Raw genomic sequence first — 19929 nt, forward strand, 5'->3', positions numbered from 1 at the left:
CTTCGGGGGCCCATTCCCCAAGCTGGGTCAAACATGGCAGCACCAATGGAGAGTGGGTTATTCTTTCTTTGGTGGCGGGAGAAGGAAGAAAGCGCTTTAGGAGGGCATGTGGTGCACATGTACAGCAGCCCCGGGACTTCTGCCTGGCACCTGCCCTCCCAGAGCACTTTCTTCCTTCTCCTGCTGCTGAAAGAAATAATATTCTGTGGTCCATTGGTGCTGCTGCGGTTGATCAAGCCAGGGGAAGAGGCACCCGAAAGGCAGCGGGGGTGGTGGTGTCTGCCTTTGCAGAAATGGGGCAAGTGCTTATGCAGCAGCCCCTGGATGTCTCCTTGCCCTCCTGCAGCATCGCCACCACTCAACTCAGCCCCAGCACAGCGTCTGCGTTTCCACCAAGGACTGCCCGCCCACCCACTGGCCAGGCCGGGCCGGATGCTGACCTCAGAAGGCAAGCAGGTGTGAGGGACCACCAGTAAGACCACAGGGATGCATGGCAGGGCCACGGGGAAGGGAGTAGGCTGCTTGCTCCCTTCCCCATGGCGATGTCATGCTTCCCTGCCTTCCACACAGCCTTCCGCTTGCCTGCCTTTGCAAGCTGGCCATGGGGACCCGTGGAAGGCAGGGAAGCATGGCAGGGCCACAGGGAAGGGGGCAGGGGCCGCTAGCTAAACTGCAACTCACAGGCTTACCTGGCAGACAGAGGGGCGCAGAACTTCAGGCAGGCAAGCTGCAGAGCAGAGAGTGAGCAGGGCAGGGCGAGCGACTGGCAACTGGGGGACTGGTTCGGGGGCATGGCCAGCTAGCGATCACTATTGGTTCTGCAACCCAGGCCAGCATATCACTACCAGTTCGGCCGAATTAGTTCGAACCAGTAGGAACCCACCTCTGATACCAGGAGATGATAAAAATCTGAACAAACAAGATATTGAAAGAAGGAACAACCTTATAACATCTCTACTCCCAAAGCTCAGTGGAACAAACATGTTTTCTATTTTTTCTAAACTCCCATAGGGTTGGGGCCATTGGAAGTCCCAGTACAATGTTGTTCTATAGAAGGGGGGTGATGCTTAAAGCTCACTGTGTTCTACATATATTGATTCCCTTTTTTAGCATTGGTACATTAACAGATATAAAATGTGGAACCATGGCAACAGTAAAAAAATTAAGCTTTTATTAAAACAATATTCATATTTGATATATGCCACTGTTCTATACAGCTACAGCTCTTTATTCAATATTTCATACTAAGCCACCTGCAGGCAAATAAAAATCAAATGGACATGAATGAGCTTGTAGAGTTTATTATGCCTTTTAGTTTCTGAGATCTAGAGTGTAATACAATGGCCGTGCATAAGTTTGCTTCTTATTTTAAAGAATTACAGAGATATTTTTGGCATTTTTCATAGAAAAAAATATGAGGACCTGCTTAAGTCGATCACAAACTGGACAACAGTTACTGTTATCAATCCCTATTTGGAGTCCTTGATGCTCTCTGAGCTTGGTTGTTTCTTACAGATGATTCATTAACCAACTAGATAGCATCTTCCATGCTTCAGAATATCAAGGACTCTACAGTTCAACCCAGAGTTAAAAATATTCTCTTCTATTAGTTTCAATCCCTATGAATATCAGTTATGTGATTAGGAAGTAAATTGCCCTCCAGCCCTAGCCACAAGCTTCAAACCACCCTCTTAAGGAGAGTTAAAATGACAAAATAAAACTGAGAATTTGACATTGTTTGATCTAAATCAGTGGTTCCCAACGTGGGGCCCATGCCCCCGGGGGGGAAGCAACTTGATTTTTAATGGGGGGAATTCGAAAATGAGCTATTAACTGAACTTTTGAAAGCCCGCTAATTGTTCTTATGTATTTGTTATGAAACAGCTGTGTTTCATTTACCTATTGTTTTTTTAAAAAATGCATTCCCTAGGGCCCTGATGGTGAACCTACAGCACGTGTGCCACAGGTGGCACGTGGAGTTGTTTGTTAGGGCACGTGAAGTGTTGCCCTGTCAGCTGACTTCAGACTTTGAGGCCATTTTTCACCCTCCAAAGGCTTCCTTGAAGCCTCCGGAGCACGAAAAAGCAGCCTCTACGGGCAAACCGGAAGTTCAGGAATGGACTTCTGGTTTGCTCGTAGGGCTGTTTTTCACCCTCCAGAACCTTCAGGAGGCTTCAGGAGGCTTCCCTGAAGGCTCAGGAGGGCAAAAAATGGCTCTATGAGCAAAATGGAAGTAACTTCCTATTTTCACCCTCCTCAGGCTCCTAGAAAGCCTCTGGAGCCTGGGGAGGGCAAATAAACCGTGCCAAAAGTGGGGGGGTTGGTTGCGTGCACATGCACGCTGGGGGGGGTCGCACGCACAGCATTATGGGTGTGGCATGTCCACGCACGACGCCCCTGTGCTCCCCCCGCTTTTGGCATGGGAGCCAAAAAAGCTTAGCCATCACTGTCCTAGGTCTGAAAAGGCTATCCCAGCTGGGGGGAAGAGGAAGCAACTGCTAGCCAATCAGATGTGTTCCCACTAAGGATCCTGGGACTGGCAGAATCTCTCTCTCTCTTTCCTCTGGGCTTTGCTGCTGGGTGTTTGCAGCGAGAGCTGCTCTGGGGGAAGACAGAGTGGATGGCTGCTGGGGGAAGCCCAGCAATGAGGATGCTGAACCAGGACCCAAGTTTAAGCAAGAAATTATTAGATTTACAGTTATTTTTAGTCTGTGTTTTCCCAGGCTGTGTTTTACAAGACTTTTCCTCTCAGAGCAATCTGGTGTTGGGCCATGGGTGCATAGGCCTTGCCAGGCCTGTGTGATTCACCTCCACCTATTGAACTACCAAAGCATTTCCCCACTAAATTGCAGGTTCAAACCGAGTGAGCGAGTAGGGGGGTCTTGGGTACAACCCCCCTTTCGTTCATGACAATATTTTTATTAAAACATTGTTCGATATAAAAGGAGCTATGGCATGGCCTTGTGATGAGACAGAAACTAAATACCCAATTCAACCTACTTTGCAAGAAAACTGCTTTTACCATTCTCATCTTCATATTTAGCTGAATGTGGCTTTAGTGCTGTAAATGATTTGCTACTGAAGAAAAGAAATCAACTGGATATCACTGAACAAGGAGACTTGAGAATGAAGCTGATTAAATTGGAGCCTAATATAAAATCTCTCTGCAACAGGCATCAAGCACAAGGATCTCACTAACTTAAGTAGATTAAAGCTGCAATCCTATAACATTTTCCCAGGAGTAAGCCCCATTGAAAACAATGGTACTTATTTCTGAGTAGACATGCATAGAATTGCATTGTAAATATGATCTTGTGGTGAGATTGTATTTTGAATTTGTTAGATACCTTTATTTTAATATGTATAGTAATTAATATGATCAAAGTATTACAGAAAAAGCTTTCATTAAAATTATTTTATATTTATGCATTTCAGTTCTTTATTATATGTTTTGAAACTTTATTTGCTGCTTTTTCATATCCCTTAATATTATTTTAAGTTCCTCAGTATTTCTACTGTGTTTCGTTCTTTTATGGATGCCATGTTCTTTGGAACCTTGTTTAAAACAAGTTAATAGCCTTTTAGGCTTCCTCTGCATGAGTAGGAGTTCACTTTTTGAATAATAGGAATTATATGTCACGGGGTGGGATCAGGATTTTAGATATGCTGGGGGGGGGGAGCCAAAAAATGGTTGGGAACCACTGATCTAAACCAATATATCTTTTCCCACAGCAGGTATCAAATGTCCTGAAACCTCTGTAAAGGAAATTACCCCTCTTTTTGGTTTCCATTCCATTCAGAACTTCTAAATACTATAACATTGTTTCCATATCTGAGTTATAGTGGTAAAATCTGTGGGGTTTTTTTGCAGAACTTCCTTAGTAAATAAAGACAACTGGGTTTATTACCTTTCAATTTTCTCTCATTTTAATTTCTTAACTATGTATATGAATCTATTTTAAAACATGGGCCCAGAAGATATTTTTATATTTAGTTCTAAATATAGTATTAATATCACAATCTTCTTTTGATCCATGCTTGAGTAGAAAAACAACCAAATTAATTTTAAAGTATGTTGGGTTATTTGGTCCATAATGCTTGAGCTATAAAGAATACCCAAATATTAAAATATATTTGTTTTATATGCCATTCTCTTAGTCCTAAAGATGCTTCATTAATCAACTCATCTAACAGAGTAGTATTGCTGAAACCTTCTGTAGTGTTAATCACTTCCTCTGAAAGTCCCTTCTGGAGTAGAAATTTTGAGATAAGACTGTTGAATTTATTCTCTGTAGTCGACTGTAATTCTTGCATGGGAAGAGGTGTAGAAGATGAGATGTTTAATTCTTCTGGATTAAGACATAAACCTTCATCTGTCTTCTCAAAAATAACATCAATTAAGTCAAGGCCAACTACTGAAGACGGGGAAGCACAAGGAATATCTCTCACAAGTCCGTAATTCTTCATCCACTCTTTTAGCCACTGAATCTTGCAATCGCACTCCCAGGGGTTCCGGAAAAGGTAAAGTCTTCCTAGGAGGTAGACTGGTTGAAAGACTAAGAAAGGCAATGTAGTTAGATTGTTACTGTTCAAGTGCAAATATACCAAGCTTGTGAGGTTTTCAAAAGCACCTTCCTCAATATAACTGATCCAGTTTCTGTCCAAATACAAAACTTCCAGTTCAGATTGATCCTGGAACCAAGTATTAGAGACAATCTTGAGAAAGTTGCCACCAAGATTAAGCATCTTTAGACGCCGCAGACCATCAAAGGAATTCTGAGGGAGGTCACTGATTAAATTGTCATTTAAATAAAGGTACTCCAATTTCTGGCAATCCTGAAAAGCTCTATTATGAATGACATTTATTCTGTTGATTTGCAGATTGAGATATTTCATCTGGATCAGGCCCAGAAGTGAATTATATGCTACAGCTTCTATCTTGTTGTTCTCCAAATAAACATGGGTCAAATTCTCCATCCCTCTTATAGCTCCTGGGATCCTTCGGAAGTTATTCTGGAAAAAAAAGAGTTCTTGGAGAGCTGGAAGCTCTATAAAAATCCTGTCTGGAATGTTGAAAAGATTGCAGTCTGCTAAATCCAGTCGGATTAGCCTCTGGAGAGAAATAAAAGTCCTGGTATGCAGATAACGAATATATTCATTGTGGGCCATTTTTAACTCAGTTAAGCTAGCAAGCCCTTTGAAAGCACCAGGAGTAATAAATGATATATTGTTATGGCTTATAGAGAGAGATTTTAGGGACGGGAGAGTACCAAATGCCCTCTCAGCAAGGAATTTGATGCTATTTTTATCCAAGTTAATAGAATATGCTTCACAAGGAAACTCATTAGGGATCTGTGCAAGACCAGCTCGGTCACAAAGAATGGCACAACTCTTCTCTTCAGTGCAGATACAACTGGCAGGACAGGAACGGACACAAGCCCACACCGAATGCACAGGGCAGATGCAAAGAAAGACTGGCAAGAAAGGGCCCCATCATTATGCCCAAGGAAAGAAAGAGAAAAGAGAGGTTAGTAAACTTTAACAATTGTGCAATGAACACAAAAAAATTCTGATTTATGCAGACTGGTCGCACACCTCACATAAAGCCATGGCTTGCCTAGCCATGATTTCCAAAAATCACAATGTTGTTCTATGATTTACCAAAAACATAGAATTATAAACTATGGTTACAAATTGCAACACTGGTTCACACAATAATAAATAAAAAATTAACCTCCACTTTAAGCTAGAATCCAGGGTCAACCACTAATTCCTTATCAAGAACGATCATTGTTCTTTGATTCTTTGATATATCTCTGTGGAGCAATTTGATATTCAATACAGAAGTAAAAATTTTCTCCATCCTCTTGTAATTTTCTCTTTGGTTTTATTTATTTGTCTGGGATACAGGAAAACATCTCATGAGCCCAGAGCAAGCAGACTTAGCAGATGTGCTAAGAAAATGAGTAGAATGCAGAAATATTACCTTCTAAAGGCAATATGTGGGCCATATTCCCACAACATACTATAAAAACATGTGGCTCGTACATAACAAAAATCCAGTATCAAGCAAGTTTTGCTATGGCTAAATATATAAGGTAATTCCAGCTCTTTAGTTAACTTTAGGAATTTTAATTTTCAATAGATGTTCTCATAAGTTATTAACAAACAATATGTTCCGTGGTTTTCAGTAGTAAAACATAGCATGATATATGCAGTAATACTGAGTGAATCCCCATGTAACACAATAATCAAGTCTCTTGCCCAAGAGACTGGCCATAAAGCTGAGAGGATCTCAGTTCTTAGGCAATCATGGGAATCTTGTCTGGAAGACTGTTTTTATGCACTTATACTGCATATGCTACTTTCTTAAAAGAAAATGGGAAATCATACATATATATATAATGTATTCAGTTTTATAAAAGCAAACTAGAAAAAAGTGAAGTATTATTGTTTGGTTCATTGCATAGTCATTACCATTTTGCCCTTTATTTTTAACAAAATTAAAATTAAGAATTGTTTATTCTCAAGACGTATTCACAAATTCTTTGATGTATTTTATACAATGAAGACATAGTGATACTGCATTATACCCATCCAGTAAGTGTTGCAATAGCTAAACATTAGCAAAATGGTAGCAACTTCACCTGGAATCTAACACTGCAGGCCAGGGGTGGGTTTTAGCTGGTACGCACTGGTACGGGCGTACCAGATGGTGAAATTTAGAGTGCCTTTCTGTACCTGATCTTCTGGAGGCCCCGTACCGAAACGCTGCCTCCCCTGGTCTACCCCCCACTCGCTCCCCCCACCCACCCAGTCGCCGTTCACTTGCCCCGCCCACTCACTTCCTTTGCTGGAGTGGAGGATTGGGAGAAGCCCATGTAGCGCGCGCTCCCTTCTCTTTGACAGCTGCCTCATTTCTAATGGGGTGGAATCCATGTGTTTTTCCTCCCTCTGAATGGATTTCCCCCTCCATTGGAAACGAGGCAGCTGTCAAAGAGAAGGGAGCACACGCCACGTGGGCTTCTTACAACAGCTGAATCCCCCCCTCCTGTTCTTTCTTCAGCTGTTGGACAAGCCCACGTGGCGTGCGCTGCTCCCTTCTCTTTGACAGCTGCCTCATTTCCAATGGGGGGAATCCATGCAGAGGGAGGAAAAATGCATGGATTTCTTGCCTACCCCCACTGGAAACCAGGCGGCTGTCAAAGAGAAGGGAGCAGTGCATGCCACGTGGGCTTGTCCAACAGCCAAATCCTCACCTCCTGTTCCTTCTTCGACTGTTGGACAAGCCCATGAGGCACACACTGCTCCCTTCTCTTTGACAGCCACCTCATTTCCAATGGAGGGGAATCCATGCGTTGGATTCTAGGTTCAATGTCTTAAAGAGGCCCACCAAAAGATTATCATGGCACTGCGACAGGATAAGTCCCTGGAGCTGCCCCACTGGCACATATAGCCTGTCTTGGTACCACAAGAGGTCCTCGGTAAATGTCCATGGAGAGGTGGGCCCCACCTCTTCCTTCCGTTGCTCCATGTAAGCATCATGCCGCTGTGCTTCCCATATCTGAGCCTGTAAGTCCACTGGTTCTTGAACCAGGGAGAAAGACTCTCCAGGCAAAACTGTACAGAGCAGAAGCTGGCCTTCAATGGGAATACTGTAGTTTCCAAGAGAGCATATCCGCCCTTTGGTTGTGACCACTGGGGATGTGGCTGACACAGAAATTGAACCTGGCAAAGAAGAGGAACCACCAAATCTGGCATTGGTCCAGTTTCCGGGCGGTCTGCAGGAACTCCAGGTTTTTGTGGTCTGTCCAGAACTCAATTTGATGTCGGCCCCCCTCCAGATGATGTCTCCAGGCCTCAAACACCATTTTAATGGCCAGTAGTTCCTTCTCCCAGATAGTGTAGTTGAGCTCGGAAGAGTTGAGCTTTCGTGAATAATACGTGCAAGAGAAGAGGGTACCGCCAGACACGTGAGACTGGAGTAACGCCACTCCAACAGCAATATTGGATGAATCCGCTTCCACCACAAATGGATGTTTTGGGTCAGGATGTTTCAAGATGGGCTCCTTCATGAATGCCTGCTTCAAGGCCTGGAATGCCTGCTGCTCAGGGGTACTCCATTGAAATGGGACTTTTTTCTGAAGGGGCCGAGTGAGGGGCATGATCAAGGAAGTGAACCCGGGGATAAAGGTCTGATAATAGTTGGCGAACCCGAGGAGTCACTAGTTTACTTCACTCGCTGAGGAGGTTGCCAAATACACAAAGACTCGACCTTGCTTGGCTCCATCACTATGCCCTCAGGATATATGCAATGCCCCAGGAACTCGATGGTGGACTGAAAGAACTGGCATTTTTCCAGTTTTGCATACAAGTGGTTTTCCTGGAGATGTTGCAGGACCAAGCAGAGGTGCTGTTGATGGTTCTCCCAGGAGTAAGAGTAAATCAAAATGTCATCCAAATAAATCGTGACAAACTGGTCCAAAATATCCCTGAAAATATCATTCATAAAATGTTGGAAGGTGGGCCAGATCCAGACAAGATTATAAGCTCCACACAAGTCCAACTTGCTGAAAACGGTAGCCTCCTGGAGCCGTTCCAACAGTTCAGGCATAAGGGGCAGAGGATATCAACTGTGATGGTGTTTACAGATAGTGTCCAGTCTTCTTTTTCAAAAACAAGACAGTGGCGGCAACGAGGGCCAGATAAAACCCCAAGCCAGATTTTTGTTCAGAAAGTCCTGCAACACAGCCAACTCAGGGTCCGACATCAAATACAAATGCCCACTGGGAATGGTGCATCTGGAATCAATGGGGCAGTCATATGACTGGTGCGGGGGCAATTGGTCTGCCTCCTGCTCACTGAAGACATCCATGAAGTCTGCTATATCAGAAGGCAAGGACACCCCAGGTGGACTCAGCAACTGGCCTGCACAGACTTGGCAGGTGTGGTCCACGCATTGCAGGCTCAGGAAAGAGATGAAGTTCTAGGGCCAGTAGAGTTGCAGCTCATGCATCCGGAGCCAAGCCAAGCCCAAGACCACAGGAAAATGCAGGCCAGAGGTAATATAGAACTGGAATGCCTCCTCATGAGAACTGATGGTCAGGTGCAAGGGTTGTGTGGCGGCCTTAATAGGCCCAGACAGAAGCACCTGGTCATCAATGGTCTCCACGAGCATAGGAGGATCCACTGGACACTGAGGGACTGTATATTTGGCTGCAAACACCACGTCCATAAAGTTTGTTGTAGCTTTGGAGCCCACCAAGGTCTGAGCTGGAATCCTTTGTGGATTACTGGACAGGATTACTCATGCCACAGGGGGGGGGGGCAGCATCGCAACAAGTTGATGTTCTCCTCAGGGGCTCCCAAGAGATTGTTGATATTGCCTGACTGAAACCGTCCTGTAGGGGTGAGGCGCAAACTGGCGAGCACAGGGAACTCACAAATTCCCTGGTTGGGCTGGAAGAAGCATCTCAACCAGATAACTGGGAGAATGGCCATTGAGAGCCGTTAAGAAGCTGGGGTAGCCACAACAGAAGAGCTGAAGTAAATGAAGTGTGAATCATCTGAGTGCTCCTTGCTTTACTTTAAAAAAGACGTTTCTTTTCTAATCTCCTTGGACTAAGTAAAAAAGGAGAAAATGGCACAAGAGAGGAGGTAGGAGTGTGTCTGTGTGTGCATGTGTGCGTGCCGCTCCACCTCCGGTAATATAGCCGTGAAAAAAGTGGGTGGGCCCAGTGGAAGAAGAATCGAAAGAAAAATTGATTTGGAAATAAAAGGACAAGGACTGGAACCCTGATTAAGTATTTTTAAATTACTATTTTCGTTATTTTGATTAAATTGAAATCAAATTAAATTAAGATGGTAAAGGTGATTAAATGAACTATTTTTACAACATTGCTTATTTTCCCTGTTCAAGAGCTATAGTGCCATCTAGAGATACAAGTTGGACTGACAATTAATTAAATGAACTTGTTATTGCATCTTGACTGGGATAGAGCCTGATTGGAAAAGTGGGGACTGATTGGTGATTGGATTTATACTAGAAAACATAATTTTTGGACTTTTGCTTTTTCTCTCTCTCTCTTCTTTTTTTGAAATATAAAGCCTTTTTTCATTACTACTCTGTTCTTCTTTGGGTTATTTTTGGGTTTGCTCTTTTTTTGTATATTTTGCCACATAATTATTAATGGAGTAAGATGAGAAGAACCTGAAGAAGAAGATTATTGTATTTGGATTACATTGTTTTGGTTATTAAACTATTATTACAATATTGTTTTTTCCCCTTTCTTCTCGTTTTTTTTCTACTTTTTTTCTTTTTTGGGAGAGTAGTTTCTTCCCCTTCTTTCCTCTTTTTGGGTTTTTCTTTTTACCTTTTTATATTGTCCCCCCAACAGGGAGAATTAAATATCTGGATTACAATTGGAGTATAAATTGGGAGGATTATAAATCACAAGATAATTTCAAGATAATACAAGATGAAGAAAACAACAGCACATACATCTTCAACACCTGTTTCGACTGCTATGATACAAGCACTACATGAAGATTTCAAAGGAAAAAAAATAGTCAATTTGGGCGAGAGAATGGGGAAAGTGGAAGAGGAATTGAAAAATGTTAAAGGGATGATGGAAAAAATGAGCAAAAAATACAAAAGGTGGAAGGCAGAGTTAACAGAGAAAAGAGTGGAAAAGTTAGACTATAGATTAATGACAACAGGTAGAAATCAGGAAAAACAGGAAAAACAATTATCTCTTTAGAAATGGATAAAGCAGATTAGTATCTCAGATTTCAAAATATGAAAGGAGAAAGGGGAAAACTTAACTGAGATAATGGCAGAGTGGTTGTCTGAAGCTATGGAAGAAACTAAAGAAAAGATATTAAGTAAGATTGATGAAATATTTAGAGTGCATATCAGATATGCAATGAGACATAATCTACCCAGGGAGGTTCATGTAAGATTCACCAAGAAAGCAATAAGAACAGAGATTCTGCAGATAGCAAGAAATAATTCAATAAAATACAAAGGTAGAGAAATAGTGGTATTGAATCAGATCCCAAGAAGAGTCATAGACCTGTGAAAAGAGTACCAATTTTTGACAAAATGTTTGATAAAAAAAAGGAGTGAGTTTTAGATGGTTAATGCCAGAAGGATTATTGGTGAACTGGCAGGAACAAAGACATAGATTGGACTCATTAGAGAAAGCAGAATTATTCTATGATCAATACTTGGGATCTCAAGAGGAGGAGAGACTGAGGGAAGAAAGAGAGGTTAGAAATCAGGAGGAATCTATGGAAGAAAAAGACATACAAAAGAGAGATGCTTAAAAAATGAGAGGAAAGAGCAATAAGACAAGGGGCAAGAGCAAAGGATGCTAAAGATCAAAGAGAGCCAAGAATGACTAGATTAGCAAAACCTAGTAACAAGTAAATTATGGAAGGAGAAATAAACATTATATCAATAAATCTAAATGGACTAAATTCGGCAATAAAAAGGAAAATAACTCTTAACAAATTAGACAAATAAAAAATGGATATAATATGTTTACAAGAAGTTCACATTAGAAAACAACACAAAAAACTTTTGGAATAGTCAAAATTGGGAGAATTATATACTGCAGTGACACACAAATGTAAAAGAGATGTAGCATTATACGTCAAAAAGACAATAAAATCCAAACAAATTTTTGCTGATGAAGAAGGAAGGATCTTAATGGTAGTATTGAACAATAATTATCAAAGAAAAAGAGGAGGAGGAGCTTCCGGAGGGAATGGCGGTTGGCTTGTGAGCTCCGCATGTTTGGGGGGGGCCTCCCTAATGGGAGGGGTGCTGCCGGCCCTCTGTTCCATCTTGAGGGTCGGAATTTCGTTGACAACCACCCTGGCTTCGCCCTGGCTTTGGGCTGGATCACCAGGGTGGTCGGAGAGCCAGACGATGAGGCAGAAACGCGCTAGCTAGTTGGTGCTGGGGCTGGGGCTGGCAATTGCCGGCTCGTGTGCTCGTGTGCGGAACGGAAGAAACGGAGCGGAATGGAGCGGAATGGAGCGGTGCGGAGGCAGCCAGAGGAGGAAAGGAATCCCAGACAACCCATGCAGCCCAGGCAGCGGAGGTTTGGACAACGGCGGTGGTGGAGGTGGTTAAAGACGCCGAACGCCAGACCTTTTGGCCACCATAAATCCTGGACCAGCGGGGGGCTGCGAGAGGTGAGAACGAGGTGCTTTCTGGGCGCCAAAGAACGCTAGCAGACCAGCGGAGACTGCAGGGAAGCTCAGGAAAGCCGAGACGGCCCTGCGGGCTCAGAAACAACAACCCTGGGCAGCCAGGCTGCCGAGGAGACAAATGGCCACTCATGTCTGAGACTGGATAGAGACGCTTGGAAGACTGGTGGCCATTTGTTGAAGGTCTGACTTTTTACCCTCTCACCCTTGCTGACAACTTTCCTTCCTCTATTCAATTTACTATCTGACCAAGGCTTACCTTAACGCCCTGCTACAAACTGCTCCTTAGTGCCACCGTGTTACAAACTGCTCCCCAGTTCCCCCTTGAGGCTCCACTTGTAGACCATTCTGGCTAGCCTGCTAGCTCACCAACCTACCTTTTCCATCCAGGGTAATGATAACCACCATCTACATACCCCTTTTGTGGGAGAACCCTGGCTCACGAACAAACTTATGATTTTAACAACAGCACCCGAAAATGAGCTCGCCCCTATGACTACCTATGAACTCTATATATTCCAGGTCAGACCTACTACTACTGCGAGAGTCCCCCCTCTCGCAGGTATGGCCCTCAGACCTTTCAAGGTCCCACCTTGATGACGGGTTTGTTAACCCAGAGAGGTGGAGGAAGCGGAAATTAAGGGGGTTTTTAATTAATCATTTTTAACAGTTTTAAGGGGTTCCAGGGTAGGGGGGAAGGGGATTCAGGCCAGGAGGGAAAGTAGAGCCAGGCAAACAGGTGTGGTCGGGAGGGGAGGGAGCAGAGTGGGGGAGGAGAGTGATAATAGCATTCCAGTACAGGGCTCTGTTATACCAACGGTCGTGGGGAGGGGTGGGTGCGAGGACAGACTAAGAACCTGCAGTTGGTTGGGAGACCGTGGTTGTTGGTTACACCCGGTCGCTTGTACCAACCCCCGCACGCTAGGTGGCCAGGATCTACAGAGCCAGGGCCTTAGGCTGATGTTATGCAATGCGAGGTCCGCTGTTAACAAGGCCCCCCTCATTAATGACCTGATTTTGGAGGGGGAGCCGGACCTCGCAGGAATAACAGAGACCTGGTTGGGCCACGAGGGAGGTGTACCCCTCGTGGACATGTGCCCACCAGGTTATCATGCATTCCACCAGCCACGGGCCCAGGGTAGGGGCGGTGGGGTAGCAGTAATTATCCGGGAAGACCTGGAGCCGAGAGAGTTCACTGTGCCACAGACATCTGGGTGTGAATCCCTTGTCGTGAGATGGGGTCCAGGGAGACAGTTGGGCCTGCTGATTGTATACCTGGCTTCTCGCTATACATCAGCGGCCCTGCCTGAGCTCCTCGAGCTGATCGCAACGATGGCAGTTGAGACCCCCAAACTTTTGGTCATGGGGGACTTCAACTTGCCATCGGTGGGAGAAGCATCTGAGGTGGTTCAGGAGTTCATGGCTTCCATGACAGCCATGGACCTGACTCAGTTAATTCAGGGTCCCACACAGGAGGGAGGTCACACGCTGGATTTTGTTTTTGTCTCTGACCAGTGGACGAGTGATCTGGGAATAGGGGACATAGCTATTACTCCCCTGTCATGGTCAGACCACTCACTTCTCCGACTTGACTTCCCTGGTGCTACCCCCCGCCGCGGGGAGGCGGAACCGGAACCGCCCTGCCGCCCTGTTTCGGATGACCCGCTCTCTTCTTTCGCAGAGACCGCGGGAAGCCCCTTTACAGGGCAGGGCAGAGGAATTTGGGAAATATCTGCAGGATAAAATCGCTCAAATCCGGAGGGAATGGGTCCCACTCAGTGGGCTAGGAGGGATGCCCCAGGCGAGTCTTGAGAGACCATTCTGGGAGGAGTTTGACTCGGTTGCCATCGAGGATTTGGACAGGTTACGCGGGTGACTACGAGCCACCACATGTTCATTGGACCCGTGTCCCTCCTGGCTTGTACTGGCATCCTGGGAGGTTACACAAGACTGGCTCTTGGTGCTAGTGAACGCTTCATTGGGCGAGGGGTTCTTACCGGCCGCCTTGAAAGAGGCGGTTGTGAGACCCTTACTCAAGAAGCCTTCCCTGGACCCAACGGAGCTAGCCAATTACCGTCCTGTCTCCAACCTTCCTTTTTTAGCGAAGGTTGTAGAGAGTGTGGTGGCCCAACAGTTCCCACGTCACCTGGAGGAGAATGATTATCTAGACCCATGCCAGTCCAGCTTCCGACCCGGGCACAGCACAGAGACGGCCTTGGTCGCGTTGATAGATGATCTCTGGAGGGCCAGGGATAGGGGTTGTTCCTCTATCCTGGTCCTATTAGATCTCTCAGCGGCTTTTGATACCATCGACCATGGTATCCTCCTGCACCGGCTGGAGGGGCTGGGGGTAAGGGGCACCGTTCTACGGTGGTTCTGCTCCTACCTCTCCAACCGGACGCAGCGTGTGTTGGCAGGGGAGCAGAGGTCGTCCCTGAGGCCTCTCACTTGTGGGGTGCCACAGGGGTCGGTCCTCTCGCCTCTCCTGTTCAACACATATATGAAACCGCTGGGTGAGATCATCCGTGGTTTTGGGGTGGGATATCATCTGTACGCTGATGATACACAGCTGTACATCTCCACCCCGAACCACCCCAACAAGGCCATTGAAATGATGTCCCAGTGTTTGGAAGCCGTACGGGTCTGGATGGGTGACAACCGACTCAAACTCAACCCCTCCAAGACGGAGTGGCTGTGGCTTCCGGCCCCCCGGTTCAACCAGCTAATTCCATCTCTGGCCATTGGGGGTGAGCAACTGGCCCCCATGGAATGGGCGCACAATTTGGGCGTCCTCCTGGATGCCCGGCTGTCCATGGATGACATGTGGCAGCCGTGGCGAGGGGGGCGTTCCACCAGGTTTGCCTGGTGCGCCAATTGCGCCCCCTATTGGACCGGGATGCCCTTCACAGTCACTCACGCGCTGGTGACGTCCCGCCTAGACTACTGTAATGCTCTCTACATGGGGCTTCCCTTGAGATGCACTCGAAGACTGCAGCTGGTCCAGAACGCGGCCGCACGGGTGATTATGGGGAGTACGAGATACTCCCATATAACACCTCTCCTGCGCGAGCTGCACTGGCTCCCTGTGGTCTATCGGGTGCGTTTCAAGGTATTGATTACCATCTTCAAAGCACTCCATGGCACAGGACCTAGCTACATGCGGGATCGCATCCTGCCCCATACATCCCTACGACCAATCCGCTCTCACAGAGAGGGACTTCTCCGGGTGCCGTCCACTAAGCAGTGCCAGAGGGCGGCACCCAGGAGTAGGGCCTTCTCTGTGATGGGCCCAGCCCTCTGGAATGACCTCCCCCTGGATATTAGGATTACCACCGACCTCCACTCCTTCCGTTCAAAACTCAAGACCCACCTTTTTCAACTAGCAGGCCTGGCTCAACCATAGCTCCATTTTATTCCTCCTGGCAATTTTTAAACTTGTAATTTCTATTAGGGTTTTAATTTAACTTATTTTAATATTTCTATGTTATTATAATATTGTATTGTGTTTTATACCTCCTCCGTACAATGTGTAATTTTATAATATGTGTTTTTATTTATTGTACGCTGCCCCGAGTCCCTTTGTGGAGAGGGAGCGGCTAACAAATTTAATAAAATAAATAAATAAATAAATAAACAAATCCTTTTGGTGGCAATATATGCAGCTAATAACAACCAGGAAGATTTCTATAGAAGATTACACAGTAAAATAATAGAATTTGAGTATGAGAATATATGTGTATGTGTGTGTGCGTGCGTGTGTGTGGTGTGTGTGTGTGTATGATTGGTGACTTCAATGCAGTAATAGATCCAGATTTGGACTAGAAAACTACAAAGAAAAATAAGAAGCCTAGGAAAATCCTTCCAAAACCATTCTTTACAATGGTCAAAGAATTATATCTCCAAGATGCTTGGAGAGGAAGGTATCAGAAGGAAAATAGATACACATTTTACTCAAATAGATATATGTCATGGTCCATAATAGATATGATGTGGATGTCAACAGATATAATAGCTAATATCCAAGATATAAACATTGAAGTAAGCACATGGGCAGACCACAATTCAATCACAATGACTTGGAAGGGATGGAAGAAAAGATTAAGATGGCATTAAATTAAACAATATTAAATGAAAAGGAGTTTCAACAACACATGGAGAAGGAATTGACTTTCTTCTTTGGAGAAAATAAAAAAGAAGATACCTCACTACAAACTGTGTGGGACACAGCAAAAGCATACATTTGAGGGTTGGCAATGACCAATTTGGGAAAAAAGAATAAAAAGAAAAGACAAATTCAAAAAGAATTGAAGGAGAGTATAAGAAGTTAGAGATGGAATTACAGAAGGATACACAAAATAAAAGGATTAAAAATCAAAATGAATTTGAAAAAATGTAAATTGAAGAGGATTTGGCATAAAATAAAGACTAAAAAGATAGACAAAAATTTTTTGAGAATGCAAATAAACCAGAAAGATGGTTGGCATACAAAATGAAAAGAGAGAGAGAGAGAAAGTTAATCAATCAACTGATGGATGAGGAAGGAATGATATGTTATCGGAATGAGGAAAAGAAAAGAATTGTTCAGAAATATAATGAGAAACTATACAAACAAGAGGAAGTCTCTGAAGAAAAGATAAAACAATATTTAGAAAAAGCAGAATTACCAAAAATACCAGAAAATTTTTAAAAGGCTTTTGAAGAAAGGATAATGATGGAATTAACAGAGGGAATTAAAAGACAAAAAAATGGTAAGACGCCAGGGCCAGATGGATTACCAGCAGAGTTATATAAAACATTACAAGACACTTTAAGCAATACAATATTAGAAGTATTTAATGAACTTCTGATAGAAGTGAAGATACCAGATTCATGAATGGAGGCATACATAACGCTTATACCGAAAGAAAATACAGACCTACAACAAATAAAAAACTATAAACCGATCTCCTTGTTAAATGTGGACTACAAGATATTTGCATCAATAATGGCTGAAAGATTAGACTGTTAAATGAATTTATACATACAGATCAAAATGAAAAGGGAGAATTGAAACAGAAACAAGAGTTAGAACAAGGGATTGATATGGTTTGGTATACACAATTGCAAATACAATCGAGATACGAAAAAGATGCTAAGCTGTATGGCTTTTACTTGGAGCTGACAGAACTGGATGAAATACTCACAGGAATAGAAGAGCAAATGAGTAAAAAAACTGTGTAATTATCTATTACGTATTAAATTAGAAGAAGAACAATAAAAGAAACAATGATAGCATGGGCAAAAATCTTTAGATATATGATAAGTGGCAGCAATTATGGGAAAGGAACTATAAATTAACAATGGCAATAGCATATAAAGAGAACCTGTATAAAATGTTTTATAGATGCCATATGTCACCAGAAAGATTGGCAAAAATGTTTAAAGATAAATCAACTAAGTATTGGAAATGCCATCAGACACCAGGATTGTATTATCATATGTGGTGTGCAGAAGTGAGAAAGTATTGGACAAAAATTCGCATGTCCTTGGAGAAGATGACACAGCAACATATTGATTTAAAACCGGAGTTGTTTTTGTTGGGTATTTTACCAGAGAAATATAGTAAAAAGAATGTATATTTGATTATTCACATAATAACTGCAGCCAGAATTGTATTTGCACAAAATTGGAAAATGGAAAAAATTCCTTCAGTGGGAGAGGTAATTAAGAAAATATTAGATTGTGCAGAACTGAATAGATTAACATTGGCAATTAAAGGGAAGGAAGAATCTGAGTATTATAATATATGGGGAAGATTCTATTACTGGATATAGACAAAAAGAGATATAAAATTACATAAATTGGGGAATAATAATAATAATAATAATTTTATTTGATTAGCCGCAACCCTCTCCCGAAGGACTCGGGGCGGCGTACAATCAAAACGGATAAAAATACACATAAGACAAACATATATACAAAAAGAACAGAGACATATACATATGTGCATGGAGGAGAGTTGACTTATAAGTGAAAGACAATTAAAAACACAATTAAAACACAATTAAAAACACAATTTAAAATCCCCTTAAATAAAATTACTAAATTAAAAACCCATCAGGAGCGTTACGAAGTTATGGTTGAGCCAGGCCAGCTATTTGGAAAAGGTGGGTCTTGAGCTTAACACGGAAGGAGCGGAGGTCAGTAGTGGTCCTAATGTCCGGGGGGAGGTCATTCCACAGGGCTGGGCCCGCCACAGAGAAGGCTCTGCTCCTAGGCGCCGCCCCATGGCACTGTCTGGTGGACGGCACCTGGAGAAGTCCCTCTCTGTGCGAGCGGATGGGTCGTAGGGATGTATGGGGCAGAATACGATCCCGCAGGTAACTAGGTCCTGAGCCATGGAGCGCTTTAAAGATCGTAATCAAGACCTTGAAACACACTCGATAAACCACAGGAAGCCAGTGCAGCTCGCGCAGGAGAGGTGTCACATGGGAGTATTTAGTACTCCCCATAATCACCCGCGCAGCCGCATTCTGGACCAACTGCAGTCTCCGAGTGCATTTCAAGGGAAGCCCCATGTAGAGAGCGTTACAGTAGTCCAGGCGAGACGTCACGAGCGCATGGGTGACTGTGCGTAGGGCGTCCCGGTCCAATAGGGGGCGCAATTGGCGCACCAGGCGAACCTGGTGGAACGCCCCCCTGGCCATGGCTGTCACATGTTCATCCATGGACAGCCTGGCATCCAGGAGGACGCCAAAATTGCGCGCCCGCTCCACGGGGGCGAGTTGAATGCCCCCAATGGCCAGAGATGGAATTATCTGGTTGAACCGGGGAGCTGGAACCCACAGCCACTCCGTCTTGGAAGGGTTGAGCCTGAGTCGGTTGTCATCCATCCAGACCCGTACGGCTTCCACACACCGGGACATCACTTCGACGGCCTCGTTGGGGTGGTTCGGGGTGGAAATGTACAGCTGAGTATCATCAGCGTACAGATGATATCCCACCCCGAAACCACGGATGATCTCACCCAGCAGCTTCATGTATGTGTTGAACAGGAGTGGCGAGAGGACCGACCCCTGTGGCACCCCACAAGTAACGGGGCTTAGGGTCGACCTCTGCTCCCCTGCCAACACACGTTGCATCCGGCCGGAGAGGTAGGAGCCGAACCACCGCAAAACGGTGCCCCGGACCCCCAACCCTTCCAGTCGGTGCAACAGGATACCATGGTCGATGGTATCAAAAGCCGCCGAGAGGTCTAATAGGACCAGGATAGAGGAACAACCCCTATCTCTGGCCCTCCAGAGATCATCTACCAAGGCCGTCTCTGTGCTGTGCCCAGGGCGAAAGCCGGACTGGCGCAGGTCTAGATAATCATTCTCCTCCAGATGTCGTGGAAACTGAGAAGCCACCACACTCTCTACAACCTTCGCCAAAAAGGGAAGGTTGGAGACAGGACGATAATTGGCCAGCTCCGTAGGGTCCAGGGAAGGCTTCTTGAGCAAGGGTCTCACCACCGCCTCTTTCAAGGTGGCCGGGAGAGACCCCTCACCCAACGAAGCGTTCACTAGGCCCAGGAGCCAGTCGCGTGTAACCTCCCAGGATGCCAGTACAAGCCAGGAGGGACACGGGTCCAGCAAACATGTGGTAGGTCGCAGTCGTCCACGCAATCTGTCCAAATCCTCGATGACAACCAAGTCAAACTCCTCCCAAAAAGGTTTCTCAAGACTCGCC

At 44.7% G+C, this 19929-nt stretch overlaps 1 protein-coding gene across 1 annotated transcript; it reads right to left on the reverse strand.

Annotated features, from left to right (window-relative positions):
- Nucleotides 1–1156: 1156 nt before the first annotated feature.
- NYX (nyctalopin) lies at nucleotides 1157–5484 on the reverse strand (the record flags this gene model as incomplete). The annotated part of the gene is made up of 1 exon (XM_081953172.1): nucleotides 1157–5484. A coding segment is annotated over one exon (1404 nt), but the record flags the coding sequence as incomplete, so codon positions are not given.
- Nucleotides 5485–19929: the final 14445 nt, after the last annotated feature.

Source organism: Natrix helvetica, assembly GCF_964273705.1.
Source record: "Natrix helvetica genome assembly, chromosome: 4".
NCBI lineage: Eukaryota > Metazoa > Chordata > Lepidosauria > Squamata > Natricidae > Natrix > Natrix helvetica.